We start from the raw sequence: 27384 nt of genomic DNA on the forward strand, positions 1-27384 counted from the left end.
TTAAAATAAATAAATAACCATTTAAAAAAGAAAAAGAAAAACCTCAAGATAACATACCCCAACTATTATTGACTGCAGCAGACATTGTGGGTGAACCCCTAATTTCCTTGGCCTCCCTTCCCTACCACAGAACCTCTGCCATCTGGATGATATTCATACACCCACCCCAGCTAGAGGAGTGGCCCTGCTTGGCCTAAGCCAGTCAGGATAGTCCCATTCCCCTTGTTTCAGCCAGTCCGAAAGTGGGCCCACGACCCAAGTTGGTTAGTTTTATTTACACTTTAACTTTTGGATGACAATCTTATTTCCAAATGTCTCGGGAAAGTTACATGGTAACACCCAATCAGCAGTATGGCGCTTCTTGGAATCTGTCATCATTAGAGCTTGCTCAGTATAACAACTGCAACATACATGGAGGTCAACCACAGTTTCTTATATTTATACGCCTTCTGAGTATCTTAAAGTTTAGAGCAGTTTGGGGTGCCTGAGTGGCTCAGTTGGTTGAGTGTCTCACTCTTGATTTCGGCTCAGGCCGTGATCTCACAATTGGTGGATTGAGTCCCACGTTGGGCTCTGTGCTGACAGTGCAGAGCCTGCTTGGGATTCTCTCTCTCCCTCTCTCTGAGTCCCTCCCCTGCTCATGCTCACTCTGTCTCTTTTTCTCTGTAGATAGATAGATAGATTAAAAAAATTTTTTAAATTAAAATTAAATAAATAAATAAATAAATAAAACAGTTCACCTTCTTTTCATAACATTTTCCTGTGGAATAAAACAGATATTTATGCTGTAAGATTTCCCACATTCTAGATTCGGCTGATTGCTTCCTTGAGTTGTTTCACTTATCCTTCTATTTCCTGTATTTCCTGGAAAGAGATAGTTAGAACCCGGGGCTTGATACAGGAAAAGGTTTGTTTCTTTTTCTTTTCTCTTTTTGTCTTCCTTTCTCCGCCTGCCCACCCCCCCCCCCAACCCTTGTTTTGTTTGCAAGAAAACTTATTAGGTGGCACTGTGCACTTCCTAATGCATTGAATCAGAGGAGCACAAAATCCAGTTGGCCGTGCTTTTAGAGATGTCAGAGTGACTGGTAGAGCCATGTTTTGTCAGCTTTGCCCAGTGGGCATCTCAGAGTTAGGTCTCTGAAAGCTTCCTTGCTTTCTGGCACCACTGATGTCCCAGGTTTGTACTCCCTGACCCAGACTTGACATCATTTGTACAAGAAGCTCTTCTCCTCTCAGTGAGGAAAGGATTTTAGCAGGCACACTCTTGGGGTTGCTTGCTATGGGGCCTTGTCCTTGTGTCCAGACTTCCCAGGGAACCAAGCTCAGGAATGAGTGGTTTTTCAGAAAGAGTGGAAGAAATCATGAATTTATACAGATGTTACCAGTTCAAATTTGAAATTATGGGAGGATTTTTTTTAAGGTTTTTTTTTTTCAAGGTTTTTTGTTTGTTTTTGAGAGAGAGAGGGACGGAGAGAGAGCACAAGCAAGAGAGAGGCTGAGAGAAAGGGAGACAGAGAATCCCCAGCATGCTCTGGGCTGCCAACGCAGAGCCTGAAGTGGGGCTCCAACCCATGAGTTGTGAGACCATGACTTGAGCTGAAACCAAGAGTCAGACGCTTAACCAACTGTGCCACCCAGGCACCTATGGAGGATTTTACTCTTATTTCTTTTCTCTTGAACAAAAAGTCTGAGCTGCAAATGATATTAATATAATTACTTATTTGCTTTATCCAAGAATATTCCTCGAGCAGTTTCATAATAACCATACTAATAGTGCTACTAGAAATTAAGATGATTGGATACATTTTAAAATTTCTATGTGGGTGTGTGTTGTCACTGCCCTTAAGCTGTATCTTACTAATGATGCACTGTCCCAATACTGTGTTTTAAAGTCTCCTAAAATAGTTTCTCTCTGTATTGTTATGCCGGAAATTTGACATATAGTTAAATTCAGTTATTTCAGTTTGTTTTCGGTTGGGAGGGGGATTCTCTTTCCTTTTGTATTTATTTTTATTTTTAAGTAAGCAAGGTATTTACATGATTCCAAAGTCAAAACCATAAATTGTGTATGATCACAGAAGGCCATCTACATATCATTTATTATGTTGGGAATGCTTGAAATTTTCTTTGCAGACTATGATATGTCAATGTTGTGAAACTTCCATGTGACTTAGAAAAAGGTTGAGTGTTAGGAGGATTCGGTCCCCTCTTATTTTGATATTGGCTTTCTACTGTGAACAATATTGTAATTAGCTAGTCACCTCCTCTTTCTCTTTCCTCCTTTATCCCAAATATCAGTCTAAAGTATTATCTTTTTTTTTAAGTTTATTTATTTATTTTGAGAGAGACAGAGCACGTGTGCACGTGTGCATGCATACAAGTTGAGGAGGGGCAGAGTGAGGGAGAGAGGGAATCCCAAGCAGGCTCCGTGCTGTCAGCACAGAGCCCAACATGGGCCTCGATCCCACAGTGAGATCATGACCTGAGCCAAAATCAAAAGTTGGACAATTTACCGACTGAACCATCCAGGCACGCACCCCTAAACTATTACCTTTTCATTCCCAGTTTGTAAAAAACAAGCTTTTCTCTTCATTTATTATCTCTGCTTTCTCCCCATTTTTGGTATTTGTTTTATATCCATATTATGAAGCCGATAAAAATACATAATATTCTTTTAACCTTATTATCACCGGTTGAACTCGGATTATCCCCAATTCTACTGTAAAATGCTCACCACCAAAACTGAGGCTGAATTTCTCCTATCATTTTCTGAAGCTTATTCTCTAGGAGATTCCTCAAGAAGGCTCTGGGAGCAATATTTCCTGTTCTAATCATGTTCATAAGTGTCTGTGTCTTTAAAACTTTTATACTTGAAAGGCAGTTAAACTACATCCTTAGCTTAAATTTTCCTTCTTTGAGTACCTTAAATAAGTTATTCAATTGCATTCTGGCAAAAATCTTTTTGTCAAAATATCCAGTGCCAGTCTCATTTTCTTTCCTCATGACTTACTGGGTCTTTTTGCCAAAATACTCTGACAGTGTTTTTCTTATATTTAAAGTCCAAGAGTTTTACCAGAGTATGTTTTGGTAGGGACTATTCTGGGCTGATTTTTCTGGAGAAATGATACGGTCCTTTGATATGTATACTCAAATTTCTACACATTTTAGGACAATTTTCTTGAATTACTTTTAAAGTAAATTCTTTATTTCGCAATAATTTTAATTTTATGGAAAATTCTGGAAGATAGCACAGAGAGTTTTCATATGTCATTACCGAGTTTCCATCTTTTGTTGTTATTGTATATCCCATGGCACATTTGTCAAAAACAAGAACCAGTATTGTGATAGTTGGTGTTTTTCATGGAATCTGTCCATTTCATCTAAATTAGAAAATTTATTGGCATAATTGTTTAGGATGTTTCCTTTATCCATTTGATGTCTGTAGAATCTGTGGTAATACTCGTTTTTCATTTTTGATATTAATATTACTTGTCTTCTCCATTTATTTTCTGATTAGCTTGGATAGAGGGTTATTAACTTTATTGACTTTTGTAAATAATCAGCTTTTGGTTTTATTGATTTTTTATATTGTGTTTATTTTTTTATTTTATTGATTTCCACACTTTATAATTTTCTTTATTCTGCTTGCTTTGGGTTTAATTTGTTCCTTTTTTCCTAGTTAATGTGGAAGCTTAGATAAATGAGACTTTATATCTTTTCAAATATCAGCACTTAATGCTATAAATTTCCCCCCTTGTACTGGTCCAGCTACACTGCATACATTTTTTTGAATGTTTATTTATTTTTGAGAGAGAGAGACTGAGCATGAGTGGGGAGGGCAGAGAAAGAGGGAGACACAGAATCTGGAGCAGGTGCCAGGACGCGGGCTGGAACTCATGAACTGGATGGAGATCATGACCTGAGCTGAAGTCGGATGCTTAACTGACTGAGCCACTCAGGTGTCCCTACACTGCATACATTTTGATGTTTTCTGTGTTTATTTTAATTCAGCTCAAAATATTTTATAATTTCTTTTCTGTTTTTTATTCGACTCATGGGTTGTTTAAAACTGAATTGTTTAATTTGCAAATATTTGGAGATTTTCCAGATAGGTTTTTGTTATTGTGATCTAGTTTGCTTTTGATAATCAAGATAAGATTTGTAGTTTTGTTGACATCAGAGAACAAACTTTGTATGATTTCAATCTTTATTTTTTACATTTTTTAAAACATTTTATTTATTTTTTTGTGAGACAGAGAGACAGAGCATGGCAGGGGAGTGGCAGAGAGAGAAGGAGATACAGAATCTGAAGCAGGCTCCAGGCTCCCAGCTGTCAGCACAGAGCCCGACACGGGGCTTGAACCCATGAACTGGGAGGTCATGACCTGAGCCGAATTAGGATGCTTAACTGACTGAGCCACCCAGGCACCCCTGTATGACTTCAATCTTTTAAATGTTTTGTGACTTGTTTTATGGTCTTGCATATGATCAATCTTATTGATTATTCTGTTGCCATTGAAACAATGTGTATTCTGCTGTTGCAAGGTCCCGTGTTCTGCACGTCAGTTAGGTTAAGCTGGATGATAGTTTTGCTCAAGACTTCTTTATACTTACTGGTTTTGTGTATACCTTATTCTACCAACTATTGAGAGAGGAAGGTCAAAATCTCCAACAATAATAATAATATTGTCTATTTCTCCTTTTAGTTCTATTAGATTTTCCTTCTTATACTTCAAAGCTTGGTTATAAGATGCATTCACGATTATTGTGAATCATGATGAATTTATCCCCTCATCATTATGAAATGTCCCTCTTTATCCTTCGTGCATTAGTCTGCTCAGGTTTCTATGACAAAATACCACAATTAAACAAGGCAAATTACTTTTCTCACAGTTCTGAAGGCTGGAAAATCCAAGATCAAGGTTCTACCGGGGTTGGTAGCTGATGAGAGCTCTTTCCTTGGGTTGCATAAAGCTGCCTTCTTACCATGCGTTCACAATGTGTGTGTACACGTGGAGAGAGAAAGAGTAGTACTCTGGTGTTTCTTATAAGGGCACTAATCCTATTGGATCAGGGCCCCACACTTACAACCTCATCTAATCATGATTACTTCCTCACAGTCCCCATTTCCAAATATAGCTACACTGGGGGGTTAGGGCTTCAGCCTAAGATTTGGGGAGGACACAAACATTCAGTCTACAGCACTTTGTCTTGAAACCCACTTTGTCTGATAGTAATGTGGCTACTCTGACTTGATTTTTGTTTCATATTTGCATGGTTTATCTTTTCCATCACTTGACCTTTAACCTATGTGTCTTTAGTTAAAGGGAATTTCTTGCTGACAGCATGCAGTAGGGTCTTGTTTAATCCAGTCCAACAATGTTTGCCTTTTAAATCTTAGACTAATTTACATCTAATCTAATTACTGAAATGGGTATAACTTAAGTTTATCATCTTCTCATTGGTTTTCTATTTGTCTCATCTGTTCTTTGCTCCTCTTTTCTTTTATCCTGTTTTGTTTTTTTTGTTTTTTTGTTTTGGACTAATTGATTATATCTTACAGCTCAGTTTTTATCTCCACTATTGGCTGGTTATCTATTCTACTTTTCACTTTTTTTAGGAGTTGCTCTAGTCTTTACAATATAAATCTTTAACTTATCACTATCGATCTTTAAATCCTATTAAAGTACTTCACATAAAGTATAAGATCCTTAGTTTTAATGTTTATTCTTTATTTATTCATCATTATTATTATTTTTTTAAGTTAACTCTACCCCCAAGGTGGCTCTCGAACTCATGACTCCACGATCAAGAGTCACATGTTCTACCGACTGAACCAGCCAGGTGCCCCTGAAAAATAAGATCCTTACAACAGATTTACTACCTCCACTTTCTGTGCCATTCTTGTCATATGTATTTTAGTTCTACATTTGTTATAAACCCTATAATATATTTTAAAAATCTAAACAATGATCTCTTAGAGCTATTAAAAGTGAAAAAAATATGTTTTACATTTATTGTCATATTTTACAAAACGGCTTTTCTGGTTAACAACATTTCTAGGAGGGAGACTAAATTCTGCCAGTGCATCTTCTACTCTATCTTGGCTAAATATGAATGTCTTCTGTTTCTTTTTTCTTTTTTTTTTTTAATGTTTATTTATTCTTGAGAGAGAGAGAGACAGACAGAGTGTGAGCTGGGGAAGAGACAGAGAAAGGGAGACACAGAATTCAAAGCAAGCTCCAGGCTCTGAGCTGCCAGCACAGAGCCCGACGCGGGGCTCGAACTCACAAGCAGTGAGATCACGACCTGAGTCAAAGTCTGATGCTTAACGGACTGGGCCACCCAGGCGCCCCTGAACGTCTTTATTTCCAAGTTATTGTTACAAAGAGCTCCATTAGTTTTATACAGCATTGTACCTATGGGCTGCTTCTGATCTCAGTCAACAATTCACAACAGAGATTTGAAGGCATTTCTAAGGGCTAGAATACGGTTTTACAGGGGTGAACCATCAATCAATGAAACAATTCACAATTATTCATTTGTTCAACTTCTCTCCGTTCATTCACTAAACATGGATTAATCATTAACTATGTGCCTGACTCCAAGTGAAGCACTGGAAATATAAAGAAAGAAAGGTGCTGTCCTTCCCTGAATGATCTCCAGAGTAGATTTTAAATAGAAAGAGAGTGAAGTCAGCTTTTAAACTACATCAATCAGTGTTTTCAGTGCCTGCTGTCATTTCTCCCATAATTTTTTGTGCCCTACATTTTAGAATTTGGTTGTAATATAATGTTAAGTTGTTATTATGATAACAATAAGGGGGAGTTGCTCAACGAACAGTTTCAGCTTTGCAAGATGAAAAATTCTAGAGATCTTGTGCATAAACATGTAAATACAGGTAACACTTCTGAACTGTCCACTTAAAAATGGTTAAGATACTAAATTTTATGTTGCGTATGTTTTTTTTTTTAACCACAATATAAAAATAAAAGAACGAGGAGAAGGACAGCCCCATGGTGCGCTGTTGTCCGGATCGTTTGACTAAAATCAACTTTTGCCAGCTGTTTCATCCAGTGATGGGACCTCAGAAGCCCCAACCTTCCTTTTCCCACCACAGAAGTGGCTTCAGGGATCCGCCAGGTGTCGCCCTGGCTGCCGGCTGCCATAACCCCGCCCACCTCCTAGTTTCGTCCAATCGCGGCCTTGGCCCCGCCCCCTGCCCGAGCTTCTTTCCTGCATCCGGGTCTGGGTGGGCTGGCTCTCAAATCTAGCGAGGGGCATGGAGGTACGCGAGGAGCCCCAGTCTGGAGCTTCTCCCTCTTCACCCCGGGACTGCTCGGGGATCTCGGTGTCTAAGGAGCTGCTGACGGCGGGAAGCGGCGGCCGCGCAGGTGACGGGCGGGTGGCGTTGGCATGCAGTGCTCACGTGCGGCGGGGGGCGTGTGAGCCGGGGGGACAGGCTGACGGCCCCCTGCCCGAGCCCGGCACCCCCGAAGGGACGCCCAGGGGTGGCCACAGGGCTTCTGCGTGACCGCCACGGCGCGGCTGGGGTTCGGAGGCCTCGGGGCGGCCACGCGGCCATGGGCCCAGCGAGGGTCTTAGGTTCTGCGGAGTAGTGGGCCCCCACCCTGCGGAGCGGCGCAGCAGGACACGTCCCCTAAGGGGGAGGGCTTGAGGAGGGCCTTAGGTCGGCTGTCCCGGGTCCCAGCAGCTGGCTGGTGGGGGGAGCAGGTGACTATTATGGATTAACCCCCGCACCCCCACCCTTCTGTGTTCTCAGAACCACCCCTTAGTGCCTTGCCTCTGTCTCGTAGAGGGACACTTGGTTCCAGGAAAGCTACATAGGATTGCAGACACCGTAGTGGAGTTTAAAAGCATGGATTAGAATCCCAACTCCACGTGTGATTAGCTGTGGAACTATAGGAAAGTTTACGTTCTGAACGCCCCAGTTTTCACATTTGGGAAATGGAGGTATTCTCAGTGAATATTAGCTTGAAGACATTCGGTGAGAACCCAGAGCATCCCAAAGTTATGATAAGAGCCAACGTTTATGTAGTGCTTACTGTGACCCAGGAATTAATTAACTTATTTAATCCTCACAAAAGCCTTGTGCAGAAGGTTCTGTTATTTCTATTTTATAAACGTGAGAAACTGAGTCACCGTGTATCATACAGATAAGTAACTTGCTGGAGATATCGTGGCTGGAAAGTGGCAAAATTAGGATTTGAATGCAGTCAGTCTAGCTCCAGACTGATGGGATTCTTTATGCTAATCCCATTGTTAGACCTAAAGTAGCAATCAAAGAATATTTGCTAAGCTCTGCTTTGGGGGTGAACAGGAGTTTTGTACTTAAGTGAAGAGGTTTTCCAGTTGCTGGAAACAGGGGGATCAAAGCCTTGAGTTTTGAAAAACTCAGGCCCTGTCCTCTGAACTCTGATGGGCTGAAGAGTTGTTTGATTTGGCAAGTAGTAGTGAGGGGGCCGAAAAAGTGTATGGGGGTGGTGGGGGGACAACAAAAGGTTTTCAGAGGGCTCATTTGTCTAGGTTGGATTTTTTTTTAAATTTTCTTTTAATGTTTATTTACTTTTGAGAGAGAGAGAGACAGCGCGTGAGTTGGGGAGGGCCAGAGAGAGGGAGACAGAATCCGAAGGAGGCCCCAGGCTGTGAGCTGTCAGCACAGAGCCCAACTCAGGGCTCAAACGCACGAACCGTGAGGTCATGACCTGAGCTGAAGTCAGATGTTTAACCGATTGAACCACTCAGGCGCCCCTAGGTTGGACATGTTTAATGAAGGTCCACTAACAAGGCAGGTGTGCTTTATAAATAAAGGAATGCTCCAAGAGGTTAAACAATTTGCCCAATATAACCACTTCTGGCTCCACTTAACTATTACTGTGTCTGTACTGCTTCCTCTGTCCCTTTGTTGCAGAAACTCATTTGTCACTGATGGAGTTCTGATCCACACAGGTGCAGGTTAGTTTGCACTTAATGCTTAGCATCGGTGACACATAACAGATGTATGAGACAGGCCTAAGGAAGGGCAGCTGGGTGTTTGTAAAGAGGTACAATGTTGCAATGGAACTTGGAGGGCCTCTTTTTCTAAAAATGTCTTGGAGAATGTGGAATGTTCAAGACTTGAGAGTGGTCATGACAAGTTCACTGACGGGCTTCTATTTCCTTATGCTCTAGTAAATTCAGTGTTGGTGTGCTTTCAGGTATATGGGACAGGTTACTCATCAACCCCAAGCCTAACTGCAGAAAAACTTCCACTCTTCAAACAGTTCGGATAGAGAGGAGTCCCTGTAAGTATCTTTCCCTCTCTTTCTTTTACCCCTTTCTCTCTGCAAAACTCTCTGTGATGTTAAATTTTGCCCATGTAAGCAGTAGAGGTCCACAGGGAACCCCAGCTATTGGACCCAAGCTCTTTGTCGTCGCCCTGGGACTGCTCAGGGGGTTTGGTGTCTAAACGAGTTGCTCACGGTGTATTCATTCCATCTGTAGACTTGCATTTGAGTCTTTTTTATGTTTCTCATTTCTTTCCTTGTGATTAATTGTGGGGCTTTGTATGTATATGGCCTGATTTCACCCTCTGGAAGCCCTATTTTACAATTAAAGGCCATTTCTTTTTTCCCCTTTCTAAAAAAACAATTTTTTAAGTGTTTATTTTTGAGAGACAGAGGGAGAGAGAGCATGAGCGAGGGAGGAGTAGAGAGAGAGAGAGGGAGACACAGAATCCAAATCAGGCTCCAGGCTCTGAGCTGTCAGCACAGAGCCCACTGTGGGCTGTGAGATCATGACCTGAGCTGAAGGCGGACACTCAACCGGCTGAGCCAGCCAGGCACTTCAATTCAAGGCCATTTCTTGACCTTTACCACCTTTTCTTTTCATCTTCTGTACTCCAGACGTTTCAGTTATGTATTGTGTAGCTGTATCAGTGACTTAACAGGTTTTGAGAACTCATTATATGCACAGTTATGTGCTGGGCTTCTTTTGAAAGCTAACGACATTAGACATACCTTGCTTATTGATTCCCCTATACTTAGGATAATATAGTTATTACCCCTGTTTTGCAGATGAGTAGATTGAGGTTTTGTTTATTTATTTTGAGAGAGAGAGAATGCTCGCGTGCATGCGTGGGGAAGGGGCAAAGAGAGAGAGAGGGACAGAATATCCTAAGCAGGCTCCACGCTGTCGGAACAGAGGCTGACTCGGGGCTCCATCCCATGAACTGTGAGATCATGACCTGAAATGAAATCAAGAATTGAACATTTAACCAGTTGAGCCACCCAGGCACTCCTAAATTGAGGTATTGAATGGTTACATTAAAATTTTTTAGGACACTTGGGGCTGCAGATGACTAAACTCCAACTCCTGATTGCCTTAAGCCAAAAAATAAGTTATGTTGACCAATTTTATTGTGGGACAGGGAGCAGTGATTTCAGGTACCTCTGCACCCAGGTGCTCGCTGCCATCCGGGGTCTGCTGCTCTAACTCTTAGCTCTGCTTTCCTAGCTAGGTGTTGGCTAACTCTAGAACAGGCCCTTCCTCACCATGTGGCAAGTTGCCCAGTTCATCAGCAGCTCAACCACTCATTTACTGACTTAGAAAGAAGGGCTGTCTTTCTCCACAGTTCAGGCTGAAGTTCCAGGGTGATCTCTTATAGGCCTGGCTAGATCACAGTGTCACCGTCTATGGTATTGCACCAAAGCTTGGTGACCAATGTTGTGGAACATCTAGGCATGTATAGGGTAAGGCACAAGAGTGGCAAGGAATGACAGCACTTAAAAGGAAGGTCAGGATTATGTTATCAGAAACAAGGGGAACATGTTGGGTAGGTGGAGACAACCACTACTTAGTTAACATGCCCAAGGTAGTTCAGGTAGAAGGCAGAACTGGGATGCTGTGAATAACCTCGTCAGCCCGAATGCAAAGCCTCAGAGCCTGGCTCGCTTAACTGTTAAATCATACTTTCTCCTTATTCAGTGGCTATTGGTTGAATGCCAGCATTCTAGAAATGTGCAGTTCTGGGGATATATGAAAACACTAATAAACACTGAGAAATATTCGCTAGCTTGTGTAGTCCTACTGCTTTAAGGATTCAGAAAAAGGTTAGAGGTTTTTAAAATGGAAGAAATTTGAGTTTTTTTTTTTAAGTTATAACTATTGTCACTGTGATTACTTTAAAAATAAATTTTTTTTAACATTTTATTTTTGAGAGACAGAGTGAGACAGAGCATGAGCAGGGGAGGGGCAGAGAGAGTGGGGAATCCCAGAATCCAATGCAGGCTCCAGGCTCCGAGCTGTCACCACAGAGCCTGATGCGGGGCTCGAACCCACAGACCGGGGTATCATAACCTGAGCCGAAGTCGGACGCCCAGCAGAGCCAACTGAGCCACCCAGGTGCCCCTGATTACTTTTCAAGTCAGAAGTGTTTTATAGGAAATTCTGGATTTTAAAATTTGAAGTGTGGCCAAAGACTAACATAAATATTGATACACTCTATTTTCTCTCCTTAGTATTGGACCAAGTACAGACCTTTCTCCCACAGATGGCTCAGGCAAATGAAAAGCTAAGAAAAGAAATGGCAGCCGCACCCCCTGGGCATTTCAATATTGAAGATATTGATGGGAGTCTTGGAAAAGTTATACAAATGGTAGCTATGCTTTGTTTTCATTTCATCAAGTATGAAATTTACCGGTATGCCCCGTCATCTACAAAAGAGAGGACTTTTCCATTTTAACTCCAAGTGTTATCTTCCTTCTTGCAAAGTCAGCTCATGCTTCCAGCACTGCGTGGGAACTCAGTCATTTTATGATTAGGGATCTTACAGACCAGTAAGCTTCCCTGGGTGGAGCTTAGAAATTTAGTAATAGAGAATCATAGGAGGGCTTTTAAGGTCAAATATTACATTTGTTATCTTGAAGCATTAATTTACTAAGTGTCCTAAGTGGATTAAAATCCACTTTTCCCATCCAAGGCCTGAAAGAAGTAATCATAGCCTGATTGATAGAAAATGCAAAAATGAATGTGTTTAATGCAATAACTGATTACCTAAGCCACATGCAAAATCCTCTCCATTTAGATTCACATCTTATTTCTGCCCCGGAGTTCCCTTTATAACACTTGTGTCTGGACAGAGCCGACACCGTTGTTGATGATAATATCCCATTCGGCAGCAGCTCTGCTCAGTGCTGCTTCCAGAATATTTCCCAGAGCCAGCCACTCTGTGTGACATCTGCTGCTGCCACCCTCGGTCCACGGAATCGTGGTCTCCACCCTGGACTATTGCAGTGACCTCTCAACAGGCTCCCCTGCTTCTGCCCTTTCTTCCTTAGAATCTGTTCTTCACACTGTCTGTGGCTCACTTTCCCATCACGTTTCTGATGAATTCAGAGTCCTTCCAGGGCCCGTGTGAGCGGCCTCCAGCTCTCCATCTGACTTCCCTCCCTCCCGGCCCCCTCTTGCCTGCGCTCCCGTTCACGCTCCTTGCTCCAGGCCTGTTCCCTCTGTGTGGAAGGCTCTTGCCCACATTTCTGCAGCTTAACTCCCTCTACCTCTCATCAGTTGTCCCCTCAACAAGAGGCTTTTCCCGATGGCCCATGAGTACCTTAGCCTATCCTACTTTTGTTCATTTTCACTGCTCCACACTGTGCTTTACATGTAGGTGTTCATTGTCTTTCTTTCCCAACTAGACCAGAGGTCAGCAGATATTTTGTGTAAGGGACCAGCTAGTAAATACTTTTGCTTTGTGGACCGTACTGTCTCTTTGTGACTGCTCACTTCTGCCGCTTTAGCATGAAAGCAGCTGTAGACGATTATGTCACAAATAGGCAAATTTTATCAATGTTACTTACGGACACTGAAATTTGAATATCATATAATTTTTGTGTTTTATGAAATATTATTTTTTAATTTTTTTTCCCTACCACTGGGGGAAAAAAAAAACATTCTTAGCCCATGAGCTAAACAAAAACAGTTAGTGGGCTGGGTTTGGCCAACAGGCTATAACTTGCCAATCCCTGCTCAAAAACGTTAAGTTGCACAAAGGCAAGGATTTTGTTGCTGCTCTTGTGGAGTCTCTAGGATCTAGTGTGGCGCCTGGCTCGTGTTAGTATTTGTTAATATTTGTGTTTTCTTTGTTTTGTTGGGGGTTTATGTTGTTGTTTTCTAGAGGGCACGCATGCGTGTGTGCATGAGCTGGGGAAGGTCAGAAGGAGAGAGAGAGACTCTTAAGTAGGCTCCATGCCCAGTGCAGAGCCCAAGACGGGACTCGAGCCTATGACTGTGAGGTCATGACCCGAGCCAAAATCAAGAGTGAGGCAGGCACTTAACTGACTGAGCCCCCCAGACACCTCTATTAATATTTGTTGAACGCCTATCGTTGAATGTGTTCAGGGTATATAGAATCGGGTTGTGGGAGGATTTTTTAGGCTTGTAGTAAATGTAAATCATTATGGTGGACTGTGGCAACTGAAAGAAAAAAAGTGCCATATTGCACTAGAAATATTTCTTGTCCTTTGTGCTTCAGTATTTGGGCCAAAAGTTGGTTCTTCCCAGGGTTGTTATCACAACTTTAGGCAACTGCCCTGGAATAAATTTCTCACATGGTGCTTTTGGCAGGATGTGGCCTTGTTTGAGATGAATCAGTCCGATTCAAAAGAAGAGGACGGTTCAGAAGAGAGTTGGCAAGACAGCTCAGAGGACAGCTCAGACTCTGAGGAAGACGACACCACCTCTTCTGAAGTCACCACAGACAACTTTAAACTTCCTCATTCAGAAGACGGAAAAGGCAAGATCGAGGTTTTGGACAGCCCTGCCAGTAAAAAAAGGAAAGAATAAAATAAATGACCTTGGGAGCAGGTGACATATGCCTGCTAATTCTGTGGAAAAAGAATGTGACTTGCTGGTTATTTTGCATTTCAGCTATCTGTGGTGCTTGTATGTGATATTAGATATTTTTTGTTTCTCAGAGAAACAGAAACTATCTTTTAAAGGCGGGAATAGTAGCATTTGGGGAATCTTCTAAGAGCAGACTGCATTTGATCTCATGCTAAAGAGATTCCCTTTAGAAAGCTTAGCTTTAGGGGCGCCTGGGTGGCTCGGTCAGTTAAGCGTCTGACTTCGGCCCAGGTCATGATCTCGTGGTCCATGAGTTCGAGCCCCGTGTCGGGCTCTGTGCTGACTGCTCAGAGCCTGGAGCCTGTTTCAGATTCTGTGTCTCCCTCTCTCTCTCTGCCCCTCCCCTGCTCATGTTCTGTCTCTCTCTGTCTCAAAAATAAATAAACGTTAAAAAGAATTTAAAAAAAAAAAAAAAAAAAAAAGAAAAAGAAAGCTTAGCTTTATGTATGGTGACAAGTGAATTTGCTGGCATTTTCTTTCTTCAGCAGACTTCGGAAATATCAAACTCATTTTAAAGTAAAAATACAAATTCTTTGTTTTTGTTTGAAATTTATTCTCTTGAATAACCCAATATAGGTTTTTTGGGATATTATAAAATCAGATTTATTTGTTACCATCACAGTGTGGGTTCAATAGGGGAGAATTTTTTTTTTTTAAGAGAAAGAAACTTTTTATAAAGATAAGAATTATTTATATTCAGCTGCCCTCAGGCATATCTACTTTCATTAAAAAAAAAAAACAAAAAAAAACCACACACACACAAAAGTCCTTTGCAGTTTGAGCTGGGAATGTGGTGCTGTGTGGTTTCATCATTGTTGGTGACTCTGCAGCCTGAACTCAGTGCAGGTAGAATGTACTGGTTGGAAAAATTCATGATTTTTTGTTTTTCCTTTTTTTCCATAGGCAAATTTTTTTGTTTGAGCTATTAAAACTATTCTACACAGTTGCCCACAGTTTAAAACCTGTCAGATGTAGAAAATAGGGGCATCACAGAAAAAACAGGGTATGGGTCACAAAGAGCTATAAGCTATATATACAACTAGTTTTCCCCCTTTCAAAGGTCAAAATGATCCTATGCTCGCGTCGCCTTTCTGCTTCATCCTTGACCTTATTCAATTTCAGATCTCATGGGCCTGGCTTTGCTCAGGATATAGGCCTGAGAATTTAAAGGACTGTCTCCAGGTGGGCTAAGCTGATGGCATTTGCGCCCTAGAGTTTTAGGTCTCTCTTTTAACTTTTAACTATTTGTTCTTACTCCTCACATCACTGTCTTGTAAATACTCTGAAGATGATTCTCAAGGTTCTTCCTGGTATTTCCCATTGGAAATTGGAACCAGCTCTTCTGGGCTGTGTCTCACTAAATGTACGAAGAGACGAACGGATCTGGAAATGAGACTCCTCAGCTAGAAAGGCTATTGTGCTATATTCTGTAGCACCAAACACAACAGTGACGGATTACTGGTGTAAATATTTAAAGATTGTCTCCTGCCGGCTAATATATTATGCTACATCGTGGAAAGAATTGCATTTGTCTGGTTCACTACTTAGCATGGTGCATGGTACAGAATAGGCATGAATAATGTTACCAAATCAGTGGATGGATGGGGGCCTATGGGAAATTATAAGCCATGGAAGGCTGCTCCTGGCAGGGGGATATGAAGGTGTAACTCCACAGGAAATACAGCTTCACAACAGAAATATGCCGAGTGATCAGTGAGAGACCAGTCAGTCTAGACATACATGCTAGTGTGTAGAATGTGAATATTCCCTCCTGCCATGGCTGTCTCGTGTATTACAGCGAGCCTCCCTATACAGTAAGGGAAGTCAACTAAACTCAGGTCCTCTGGACATTCTCATGACATAGTAGAAAAAAGAAAACCATGAAAATTTAATTTATGGTAAAGATGTCATTTTAAGTGAGTGTAAACTGGGTGAATTATTTAGTGTACAATGTCAGAACCGGCTGTTTCAAAAAAGGTTAGATCTTAGCCTCACACTGTGTACTAAGATAAATTATATGTGGATTAAAGATTTGAATAGAAATAAAATTATAAGGGTTCCATACTAAAATATGGGTGATTATTTAATAGTGAAATAGTTTTTCTTTCTTTTTTCAGGAAGCAGGAGTCAAAACCTTTTTGTTTCTGTTTTGTTTTTTCTTAAGCAGAACGTCAAAGTCTGAAATCACAAAGGAAAAGAGCAGAAAACTCATCCACATAAATACTAAAAACCAGGAGGTAGTAAAGACATTTTAAAGGCAAGGGGCAAATTGGGGAAAATATTTGCAATATAAGAAAGAGTGAGCATCAATCTATAAAGGGCTCTTACAAAATAGAAAAAGGACTAATACCTTAATAACAAAAAGGCCAAAGTACATAAAGAATTCACAGAAAAAAAGAATGTTTCAAGCCACATATCAAAAAACAAAAAAAACACAGAGAAACCAGGATTGTATTCTTCACTTTCCGAATCAGCAGATGGGACAATAATAGGTAATAATACTTCCCGAGCCCTTTCTGTGTCACCCACCAGCGTGTTTCATACTCCAGTCACCACCACTCGAGTATATACAAAAACGTAATTGAGTTGCACGTTTAACATCCGTGCACTTGGCCTTACGCATGTTATCCCTTAATTAAAAAGCCGTTTTGTTTGTCAGCAGTTTGCCTTTCAGTCTATTGGAAAGTAAATCACTGTTGGGCTTTGGTTGGGCCGACCTGTGCTCTGTCTGCCAGAGGCTCGTGTGAGATGTGGCAGCCGTTCGGGCAGTGTTTCCATTGCTGCTACGGCTGGTGAGATGGTCGCCCCGTGCTTGGAATACCATCCCTCTGTGGCTCTGGACAGTTACAAATGTGAAAATCAGCTGTGATGGCCTTTGAAGCGGAAATTTAACTCTGAACGGATCTCCCACCTACTCTCACCATATTTTAATTGTCCATGAAATATGGTACTTCTAAGGAATGCCTGCCTTACAAAGTAACTCGTGTATTTATGGTTCCCGTATCCACTACTCTGGTAGGGAAAGACCGGAGAAGTTGGGTCTGATTTTCACTTGTATTTCCCTCAGTGCCTAGCATAGGGCCTTTCACTTGATTGAAATGTACAGTAAATGTTCATTAAACTACCCTTTTTCTCTTTCTGTAAGTAAAGTAATTCATCTATGCTTAAGATGAATAGCATCGTGGTTCTCGATCCAGAAGAAACAAGACAGGGTAAACAGGACTGGTGGATTTTCCAAAGAGTTTAATGCTGGAATTTTTGTGGTTGGCTCCCCCCACTGCCCGGTCGTGGGAAACCGTTGCCCGCGACTGGTTTGGGAATGAGCACGTGACACGGACCTGCCCAATGAGCAAAGCCGTGTTAGTAAACTTTTGGAAAAGAAAGTATTTCTCCTCCCGAAAAAGGAGGCACATAAAGAAGTGAGAGGATTGGGTATTTTACGACTGGATATGATTCCTGAGAGTCCTGTCTGGTGTCCACAAACACTTGAGCCTGTACATCAAGCACTGCAAAGAGAAACAAAGGACGTCACGGACTCACTGCATTAAATAACTGCAGACGGAACTATCGCTAGGTTTTGTTTTGTGACACAGTTTCCTAATTGTGAAAAAAAAAAAAAAACACCAAAAAACAAAACACACCACCACCACCTTAGGAGCTCATTCTGCTTACGTCCACTTCACAGATGAGGAAAGTGACCCGGAGCTGCTACGTATCTTTCCTAAGGCCTCGTAGTAGGTAACTGTTAGAGCAGGTTTAGTTCAGCCTGTCACACCTGGCCACCGTGGGCCCCGTAGTCATCTGCCACAAGCACAGACTCCAAAGCTATCCGGACCAGACCTCAGCCCGGCCACTTCCCTCACTTTCCCCATCTGCAACATGGGGGTGACTGTCCCCTTATGAGGTTTTGCTAAGAAATGAATGCGTTGATACACAGCACGTGTTTAGAACAGTGCTCAGAAAATGTGAGGTATTATGATGCTATAGGAATAATGCACAGTGGTGGCAAGAATGTGGGGGAAACTGTTAGGAACTTATCCTAACCAACAGATTTGTTCATAAATTTCTGCGTGAGATTTATTGCAAATTTTAAAATAGCAAAACCAACCATGTCCAACATGTGTCTAAATGTCCACCAATGGAGAACAAATGAATTAAAGCCACTCAACATGTGAAGAAGCATGTTTATTGACACAGAAAGATGAAAAAAAAAAGCAGGTAACAAAGTTATGTGCCGTATTATACTAATTCTGTAAAATATATTTTCATGGAAAAAGTCTGACACAGTCTCAATTATCCGTGGTTATTTCTGTGTGGGAAGTTTATGGCTGAATCTTCCCTTCCTGTTTGATGTAATTTTACATAGTTAGGTATTATTTAATCATTTTAAAAATCCGCTTGGGTATCATTTGCATTAACAGTGATGATAATCACCCCCATCCACCACGTCTCATTTAGTCTCCTAATGGTCTCCTTTAGTCCAGGTCGCCCTCGACAGCTTTCACTTCCCTGGAGGGCAGGCATAAGGGATCCAGTCTGGTTTTGCAGCCTGTTTCTAGCCACTTCCACAACCGCTCTTGCAGACGGCAACCAATGTTTGGTGTTTGCTGCCGTTCCCTACGCAGGAACTGATTCCGGCTTTGGCATGAAGAGCCATCCAGCTTGGTTAAGACCAGGAACTTCATTGCTTCGAGTACCTGTTCTACCAGTGAATAGCTGTGTGATTTGGGCAGGTTACTTAACCTCTTTCACTTGAAGGCAAATATTTACTGAGCTCCTTCCTTCTATGTATTCGGCATTGTAGATGCAGCATGGAACAAAAGAAGCACCTGTTTGTGAAGCTCACATTCTAAGCGGGAGAGATTGATGATAAATGCATGCATGCCAGGCTGTGATAAGGGCTATGAAAAGAAGGCAGGTTAAGAAGAATAGTGACAGGGCAGATGAGGTATGAGTGTGAGGACGGACACATGTGCTAGAAGATCCATCTCTAGTGAGATGGGATTGGAGGTGAGACATGAAGTGAGGCAGTCAGCCAGGAGGTTGTACGTCGGCAAAGAGAGTTGCAGGAAAAGGCAGTCGTGTGCCGGCACTGGCTTCCGCTTGCTCTGACTGCACGCATCTCTGTAGCTTGAAATCAGCTTTGATGAGAGCATTTATACACAGAAGTTAGCCAATGCGCCAATGCTCCAAGAATTTCCCCGGAGGCCCATTGGGTAAATATGTGCCAGCACACCACCGGGAAGAGGAACGGTAAGTGCAAGGGCCCCGGGGCAAGAGCTTGATTCGCTTCAGGAACAAACGTCAAGGCAGCTGGGGTGACAGAACAGGAGGAAAATTCATAGGAGATGAAGCCAGAGGTGGCAAGGAGCAAGATCGATAGGACTTTGCAGGCCCCAGTGAGTACACTGGACTTGATTCTATTCGAATCGCAAGGTTTGGGCAGAGGAGTGACAGCATCTGATTTAGACTTTGAGCAGAGGAGGCTCAAAGCAGAGGGGTGACAGCATCTGATTTAGACCTTGAGCAGAGGAGGCTCCTTTAGACAAGGAGGCATGAGGAAGACCAGCTGCGGGACCTGAGCAGTCACCAGCATCCGCGAAGAGGACGGCTCGGTAGCCGTGGAGCCAGTAAGAAGAGAACCTCGACGGACTCCTTTTTCTCAGACGTGAAGATTAAATCAGATAGCATTTACAAAGTGCTTAGCGCCGCGTGTGGCCCACAGGAGGCCCTCCATAAATGACAGCTGCAGTTTCCGTGGCCGAAAGTAAAAGCCAATCCTGAGGGTGGGGAAGGGGTGCTCATACCTAGCTAGGGTGGCAGATGGTTTCAGCACCAAGGGTAAGCACTGTGTTCCTCACAAGGGAGAGCACAGCGGAGAGACCCTTAAACCGAGCTGGGGGTAGGAAGGCGCAGAGGGTGCGTGAGCAAAGGGGACTGCTTTAGCAAAGGCATGTGGAAGAGGATTAGAAGGGCCTAGAGTGTCCACACCTCCCCACGCAGGTGACAGATCACAGCTTTATCCTTCAGTTTAGCCAAATCATGATCTGAAAGAATAGTGATAATCTTCTTAAAAAGGTTTTTTGGGGGGCGCCTGGGTGGCTCAGTCGGTTGAGCGCCCGACTTCGGCTCAGGTCATGATCTCGCGGTCTGTGACTTTGAGTCCTGCGTCAGGCTCTGTGCTGACAGCTCGGAGCCTGGAGCCTGCTTTGGATTCTGTGTCTCCCTCTCTGCCCCTCCCCCGCTCATGCTCTGTCTCTCTCTCTCTGTCTCTCTCTCTCTCTCTCTCTGTCAAAAATAAATCAACGTTAAAAAAATTTTTTAAGTTTTTTTTTAAGTAATCTCTATGCCCAACATAGGGCTCGAACTCACAAGACCCTGAGATCAAGAGCCACACCCTCTACCTACAGAGCCAGCCAGGGGTCCAGAAGAGTGATAATCTATTCCCTGTGTTAATGAAATCGCCTGGTAGGCTGTGGGTCATTCTGTTCCAGTTCAAATTCACTGGAATTCCATGCAGGCTTCGATTCTGATCAGCAGCCAGATATCAAAACAAGCCGGTAGGAACTTTAGCACTCGCTGTGGCAGAAGGCTTTGCGCATCTCTCCAAGCAGGGGCTGGAGGAGATCTGCGCATCCCTTGAAGATATTTGCAGGGGTGTGCGTGGGAATTTGGGCGGAAGAAGTAGGACAGAGGGGCTCCACAGCTTTTATCAGATTCTCAAAGAGGTGTGTGGCCCAAAGAAGATTACAAACACTGCTACTGAGATTAATAGGGAGAAACGTCAGTCCAGAAGAAACAGTCCAAAAGTCCAGGATTTTGTTTGCCATTTTTTCTGTTATTAAAATATTTGATAAAGTGATATTTTAGTTCACGTGAAGTCAGTTAAAACACTGCATTTAAAGGTAGTTCCTCTGTGGGCACCTGCGTGGCTCAGCCGGTTAAGTGTCTGACTTCGGCTCAGGTCATGATCTCACAGTTTGTGGGTTTGAGTCCCACAGTGGGCTCTGGGCTGACAGCTCAGAGCCTGGAGCCTGCTTCAGATTCTGTATCTATATCTCCCTGTCTCTTTCTGCCCCTCCCCGACTCACACACTCTCTCTCTCTCTTAAAAATAAACCTTAAAACATTTTTTTAAGTGGTTCCTTTCTAATAGGGTATTATGTTAAGTGAAATAAGTCAGTCAGAGAAAGACAAATATCATATGATTTCACTCATATGTGGAATTTAAAAAACGCAACAGATGAACATAAGGGAAGGAAAAATAAGATAAAAACAGAGAGGGAGGCAAACCATGAGAGACTCTTAAATACAGAGAAGAATCTGAGGGCTCCTGGAGGGGACGTGGGTGGGGGGTGCTAAATGGGTGATGGGCATTAAGGAGGGCACTTTTGGGATGAGCACTGGGTGTCATATGTAAGAGATGAATCACCGGGTTCTACTCCTGAAACCAAGACTACACTGTATGTTAACTAACTTGAATTTAAATAATACTTTTTTAAAAAGTGGTTCCTTTCTAATAAGGCTTTTGTCATTTTACTCAAATATGAACTGTCAGTTTAGACTCAGAATATTCCTACCGATTTAGAGTTTCACCTGTGTCAAGCTCTGATGGTAAATGAGCTATTGTATAATAAAACACGCTTATAGGCAAAATATGCTCTATTGACCATGGCAGGATCACTCCTGGTATTCTTCCCTTTGGATGTTTTCTGTCTCGGATTTGGTTTGTTGATTGGTTCCCTACATTCCCTTTATGTTAAGCTGCTGACTCTCCAAAGTACCAAGGATTAACTAAGGGCTCCTTCGAATCCAGAGACAGGAATGTTCACTGAAATTTTATAAAAGGAGGAGTAATAGAAGTTAATTTCTCCAACCATCTTCCAGCGACACTGTGATTCAGGAACTCACCTTCCAGTCACATGTGGATGGTGATAATTTGCTCACCGAATATTTTTGTCTGACAACGGTCAATCTAGTGAGTCCTGCATGGATTAGAATAATTCCCATTTCTCAGGCACGGACTATGGTCCAAACACCTTGTCGGGTGCGTTCTGCATCATATCATTCTATTGGCTCCTTCCAGCACCTAATGAGATAGAGACCTTATCCCCATTTTATAGACACCAAGGCTCTGAGATATTAGGTTACGAACTTGCCCGAGATCACACAGTCAGCGATCACACAGAAGATCCGGTAGGTAGAGAAACGGAAAACGAGATGGCCTAGGAAGAACGAATGAGCTGCAGAAAGAAAGTCCTTTTCCTCGGACCATTGCCGGTTTTCATTACAGGGCGTTTTTCCGGTGCTGCTACATCAAGCACTGGGTCAGAACAGTGGCGTACAGGAATCGGTGACTCCTGAAAGGGGTGGTAGGAAAATTAATTCATCTGGTTAGTTTATCTCAATATATTTTTAAAATAGTGATGGGGGGACAAAGTTAACTTCTCTTGAGAACCATGAACAAAGCACAGTGCAAGGTACTTATATTATTGCGTTGACTCTTCAAAATAAGGCTCCTGAGGAAGGCATTACTAGCATTACTATCTATCCCCGTTTGACAGATAAGGAAACTGAGGCTCAGAGAAGTTGTGTAGGTTTCCTCAAGTCACATGGCAGGATGGTATTATATGGACCAAGATCAGCCTCCAAAGGCTACTATAGTCTATGTCATGCTGCAAAATTCACTTTTTAAAAGCTATTTATTAGAATTTAAGCTATTTGGAGCCAGAGATAATGTCATTAAATTCTGTCTACTGCTCAGAACATTACATAGTACCCCATTCCGAGAAGAACTGTTTGTGGGTTCGTTACCCATCACAGTGGGTTGAAAATTAGAACATCAAAAGGCACAAAGATGTATCTTATTTCCAAATATGAAAAAAAAATTCATTTCACATTCCTTATAGGATATACTGTTCCATGAGAGCAAAATTATAGAAAACCCTTTTAACAGCCCCATAGGTATAGTTTGGAGGTTAAAATCTGCACATTATTATGCAAAGTTTCCCCCCAAATGCACCTCGTGTAGTACAACCGGCTGATACTGGCATTTTTCAAGATGAACAACGGCTAGATTAGTTGGGGAGAAAAAGCAGCTTGGCGGTCTATAATACATGTGAGATACAACATAGTCAAAACCCAACAACTGCAAATCATTTGGAAGTATAAAAGGTGCAGTAGAAAACACTCAGGCACGGTGTAAATGCTTAGACGTGTGGTCTGACCCCCTTGGCGGTCCACGTGTGGATTTTTCAACTCGAGGCTCCTCCTTCAGCACACACAGGCTCCTCAAGTGTGTCGAGAGAGTTGAGGAGTGAGGCTGTCTGCAGGGGGGTCCCGACGACAGCTCTCTCTAGTATTCCAGCGTCACAGTCTTGGTTTTGAGGTATTCGTTTAGAGCTTCCTCACCTAGGGAAGAGACAAGCAGTTCCTGAGCATTGTTCGTAAGTGGATGTGATGTCACCAGAATTTTGGACACAGGTGTAGGTGTATCGATCACCGAGCAGCTAGAATGTGGCCGAAGCCAGGTCTTATCAAACTGTAAAGTGCATGTGAGTCACCTGGAGACCTTGTGAAACGGCAGTGCAAGCCCTGAGATTATGCATTCCTAACCATCACCTGATGGTGCAGATGCTCGTGTCCACGGACCACACCTTGAGGAGTAGGGGCTTAGCCCACCTATCAGGTCTACTGAGGAACAGTGTTGGCTTGGTCGGTCTCCACCACAGACCTTTCTCCCTTATTTCCCTGCCTGATGACAAACTCTTCATCTCCATCCTTTGCCCATTTAGGCTGAGCAGAAGCGGCCAACATACGTCCTTCGGATTATATTAAACGAAGCACAACTGAGCGGAAGAAAGGAAGTTTGAGACCCTTTGGTGTAATCTTATTTTAAAGATAAGGATGATGCAGTTTTCCTGGTTTACATTGTACAGAGAAGAGCATATCCAGGCAAACAAACAAACAAATAGGTTTGCTTTCTGTTTCTATCCCGTTTTGAGCTAGTACAGTTGTCGATTTCTACGGCAGTGAAAGGGCATGAATACCGCAGTGCAACTAATGAGTATAGGATCCTGGAAGTTGAGCTAAAACAAGGCTTCTTAACCTTACTGTAGAATTACCTTGGCGAGGTTTTAAAACTCCTGATCACAGGTCCCATCCCAGACCAATTAAATCAGCATCTTTGTATTTTTTAAAGCTCCCAGGTGACTCTAATCCAATGTACAGCTAGGGCTGGGAACCCCTGGGCTTAGGGAGTTTAAAACTGGGAGAGAAAGAAACTATTTAGGCAAATTCTATTTTTTTGTAATAAACACTCTTTATCTTCAATTCAATGGGATTTAGGAGAGACCCCTTTTCTGCTGCAAATACATTATCAAAAGTCTCCAGGAAAGAGAAGATGTAAAAATACCCCCCAAACTAACCAAATTTATGTTAGGGGACTATTATTTCAGTAAGCCATGAACATTTCAGCTTTTGAAACAACATGCCAGACTGGCTGCGGGGAGTAAGAACATGGGCTCCGCAGCCAGACTGCCTGGCTTGGAATTCTCTTTCCAGCAGTGGCTGGCTACATAACTCTGGGCAAGTTCCCCAACCTCTCTGAGCCCCAGTTTCTCCATTTATAGAATAAAGATAATAATAGCACTTACCTCCCAGGGCTATTGTGAGGCTCGCTTGTGCTACTACAGGCAAAGTAGTTAGCACGAGATCTGGTCCATACGTAGGTAGTGTTCAAAGGAAGCTATTACTTGAAATGTGATAGTGTCATTGCCCACAAAAAATGATCTTTCGGACTTTTTGCAACTCTAAACATAAGTTCCCAGACTCCCAGAAAACCCTGCCAATTGCAGTATTGATTCTGAAAGGCCGCCAAGCAGCTTACAGACAAGATTTATTCTTGGAGCTAGCTGATTACTGCCCTCCACTCATTTCTCTGTCTTGATTCCACTTCGTCCCACAAGCTAAACCAAGTTCATGATGAATGTCAGGTCAAAAGCCAAACATATTTTAGCTGAAAGATAGTTTCTTTTCAACATTAATCTTCTTTTAAAAACACCTTTCCACACATGCGGTTTGCGTGCTTTTGTGTAGGTATGTTAAATAAAAACGTTTCGCATTAAAAAACAAATAGTGCCCATAAAAACCCAGGGACAGCTGCCATATAGGAAATGTCCTTCAAAGCAATACACAAGGGTTGCACGAAACATAAAGCAGACTTCTCTGTGACAGTAGAACATGCAGTAGAAAAGCGGAGCATACCTAAGTCTTTCCCAAAGCCAGATTGTTTAACCCCACCGAAAGGGGCGGCCACGTCCGTCTTGTTGTAGGTGTTAACAAAAACAGTTCCCGCTTCTAGTTTCTCGCTCACGTACATGGCTTTATTTATGTCTCTTGTAAAAACCCCTGAGGCCAAACCGTACTCTGTGTTATTTGCTCGCTGCAACACTCCATCGATGTCCCTGCAAGATGTTTTCAGGAAGACAACATATCACTGAATGCAAAGCAAAACACTCTCATGTCATGTTCTATTCCTCCCCCCCCGCCATGCTAGAAATGGAAAAACGTTACTGCCAACTTGCTTGAATTTTTAGAAATGAAATAGTTCAGGCTTACACCAAAAGAAACTCCCAACACGATATCAGAACTCTAGCATTATATATTTCATGTATATATCATGCAACACCTTTTAAAATCTAATCTGAAGTCATCTTTTCCATTTTCTTCTTGGTTCTCCTTCACGACCTCTCACTTCCTCCCCTGTCCCTGGAGTCCTACTTCTGGATATATTCTCAGAGCACCCCCGATGTTTCCCTCCATCTCTCCAGATTTTGCATACAGCTCAAGGCTCATTCTGTGCCTCGCCCTGAAGCCTTCCCAGCTCCCACCAGTGCCACTGTGGAGGCAGTAGGGTGTAGTGGCTCAGCGAGTGGCCTCTTGACCTTGGGCAAATGACTTCATCTCTGCATGCCTTTGTTAATTGCAAAATACTGCAAGAATAATAAAAGGGCATTTCTTGTTGTCTCAAGGATTAAATGAGCTAATAGTGCCTGGAACACAGTACATGCTCAATAAAAGCCAGCCATAATCAGGGAACATGTATTCCTCCAAACTCAATATTTTGATTTAACTCTTTCTGTATCTCTGGTTCACCTCCCGGCTACACTTGGCGGCTCCCTGAGGGCAGGAACGACATTTTATTCTTCTTTATACCATGGTGTTAGATCATCAAATGAGAGTGAATTCAATTAATAAAATTCCATTAAAGGAGAGGAAAATTACTCCTTAAATCATGATTCCCCTGCCTTTGGACTCAGTGCGTGTGCACTCCCAAGAGAGTGGAGCCTGACCCTGCTCATCTCTCAGTTGGGTCCAGTTCCAACGTGTCTGTCACAGTATGAGTGTCCCATCCTAATGTTTAAAACTGCATGATTTTCTACAACATGGCCAGTAAGTGCAACCCAAGGATTTCATCTGGCGCTCTGGCAAAGAAAGAGGATCTGTCCCTAGACTGGAGGAAAAATTAATCGTGCTCAAGATTAAGAGACAGCACGTGCTTCAGTGTGGTGGCTTCTGAAGAGATTTTCAAAGGTAACCTCGGCTACATACAATTTTAAACTCGCACAAGAAATTTGGAGCTGAACTTAGAGTGAACTGAGGCTCTGCTAAAACTCTCAGACTTCTTGATGCATTGCACGTGGTAGGGACCCAAATATTTATTGACCAGCCTAAGGCAGAAAGATGGCTTTATGCCATTATTTGTTGAGGACTATCGAGATGACACGGCTTCATAAGACACCTTGGCCTATTTCTAGGATAATAACAAGCATACCAGTGGCAACAGCACAATAGCAAACATATCTTATTTAATTTTTAGAATGACACAAAAGGATAGATGCTATTAATAACATCACGAAGAAACCAAGGCTCAGAGTGAGTAAGTAACTGGCCCAAGCCCATAGACGAGGTCAGGTGCAGAGGCAGGCTGCAGACTCCACCCACTGTGGCTGCCTTTGGCCCTCTGTGGTTGATTGCCCACGTCTTTGTCTGTCTCCCTCATCAGCTGGTAAGCATCTCAAGGAACTGTGACCTATCCGGTTTATATCCTGCAAATCTGGCTTCTAAAATCTGCATGTTTAACACAAAGACTATCCTATGGGAGGAACTTATGAGGAAAATAAGGTTAATAGGGCATTCTTGGCTCCCTGTGTCAAAAGGTTGCTCACTATAGCTTAGCGTCCCCAAATATGTCTTACAATATGTCTATCGAAGATCAAGAGCGGCGGCTGGGTGGCTCCCTCAGTTAAGAGCCTGGCTCTTGATTTTGGCTCAGGTCATGATCTCAGGGTGGTGGGGCTGAGCCCTTCAATCGGGCTCTGCCCTGAGTGAAGAGCCTGCTTAAGATTCTCTCTCTTTCCTCCTCTCTCTGCCCCTCCCCCGATCGCTCTCTCTAATAATAATAATAACGAATAAAATAAAT

The 27384-nt window shown here is 42.6% G+C and overlaps 2 protein-coding genes across 2 annotated transcripts in view; one reads left to right on the forward strand and one right to left on the reverse strand.

Moving 5' to 3' along the window:
• Positions 1-7225: 7225 nt before the first annotated feature.
• On the forward strand, positions 7226-13894 carry NOPCHAP1 (NOP protein chaperone 1). The gene is made up of 4 exons (XM_043562386.1): positions 7226-7394; positions 9219-9305; positions 11520-11656; positions 13624-13894. The coding sequence occupies exons 1-4, from the start codon at positions 7283-7285 to the stop codon at positions 13840-13842; spliced, it is 555 nt and encodes a 184-aa protein (XP_043418321.1). The 5' UTR covers positions 7226-7282; the 3' UTR covers positions 13843-13894.
• An 8690-nt stretch (positions 13895-22584) lies between these two features.
• Positions 22585-27384, reverse strand: part of ALDH1L2 (aldehyde dehydrogenase 1 family member L2) — a 67934-nt gene continuing 63134 nt past the window's right edge. Inside the window, exons 22-23 of the mRNA XM_043562385.1 lie at positions 25167-25366; positions 22585-23312 (exon numbers count right to left, since the gene is read on the reverse strand). Coding sequence (XP_043418320.1) covers positions 23257-23312; positions 25167-25366 — 256 coding nt within the window. The 3' untranslated portion in view covers positions 22585-23256. The remainder of the gene's footprint in view (positions 23313-25166; positions 25367-27384) is intronic.

Source organism: Prionailurus bengalensis, chromosome B4 (assembly GCF_016509475.1).
Source record: "Prionailurus bengalensis isolate Pbe53 chromosome B4, Fcat_Pben_1.1_paternal_pri, whole genome shotgun sequence".
Taxonomy (NCBI): domain Eukaryota; kingdom Metazoa; phylum Chordata; class Mammalia; order Carnivora; family Felidae; genus Prionailurus; species Prionailurus bengalensis.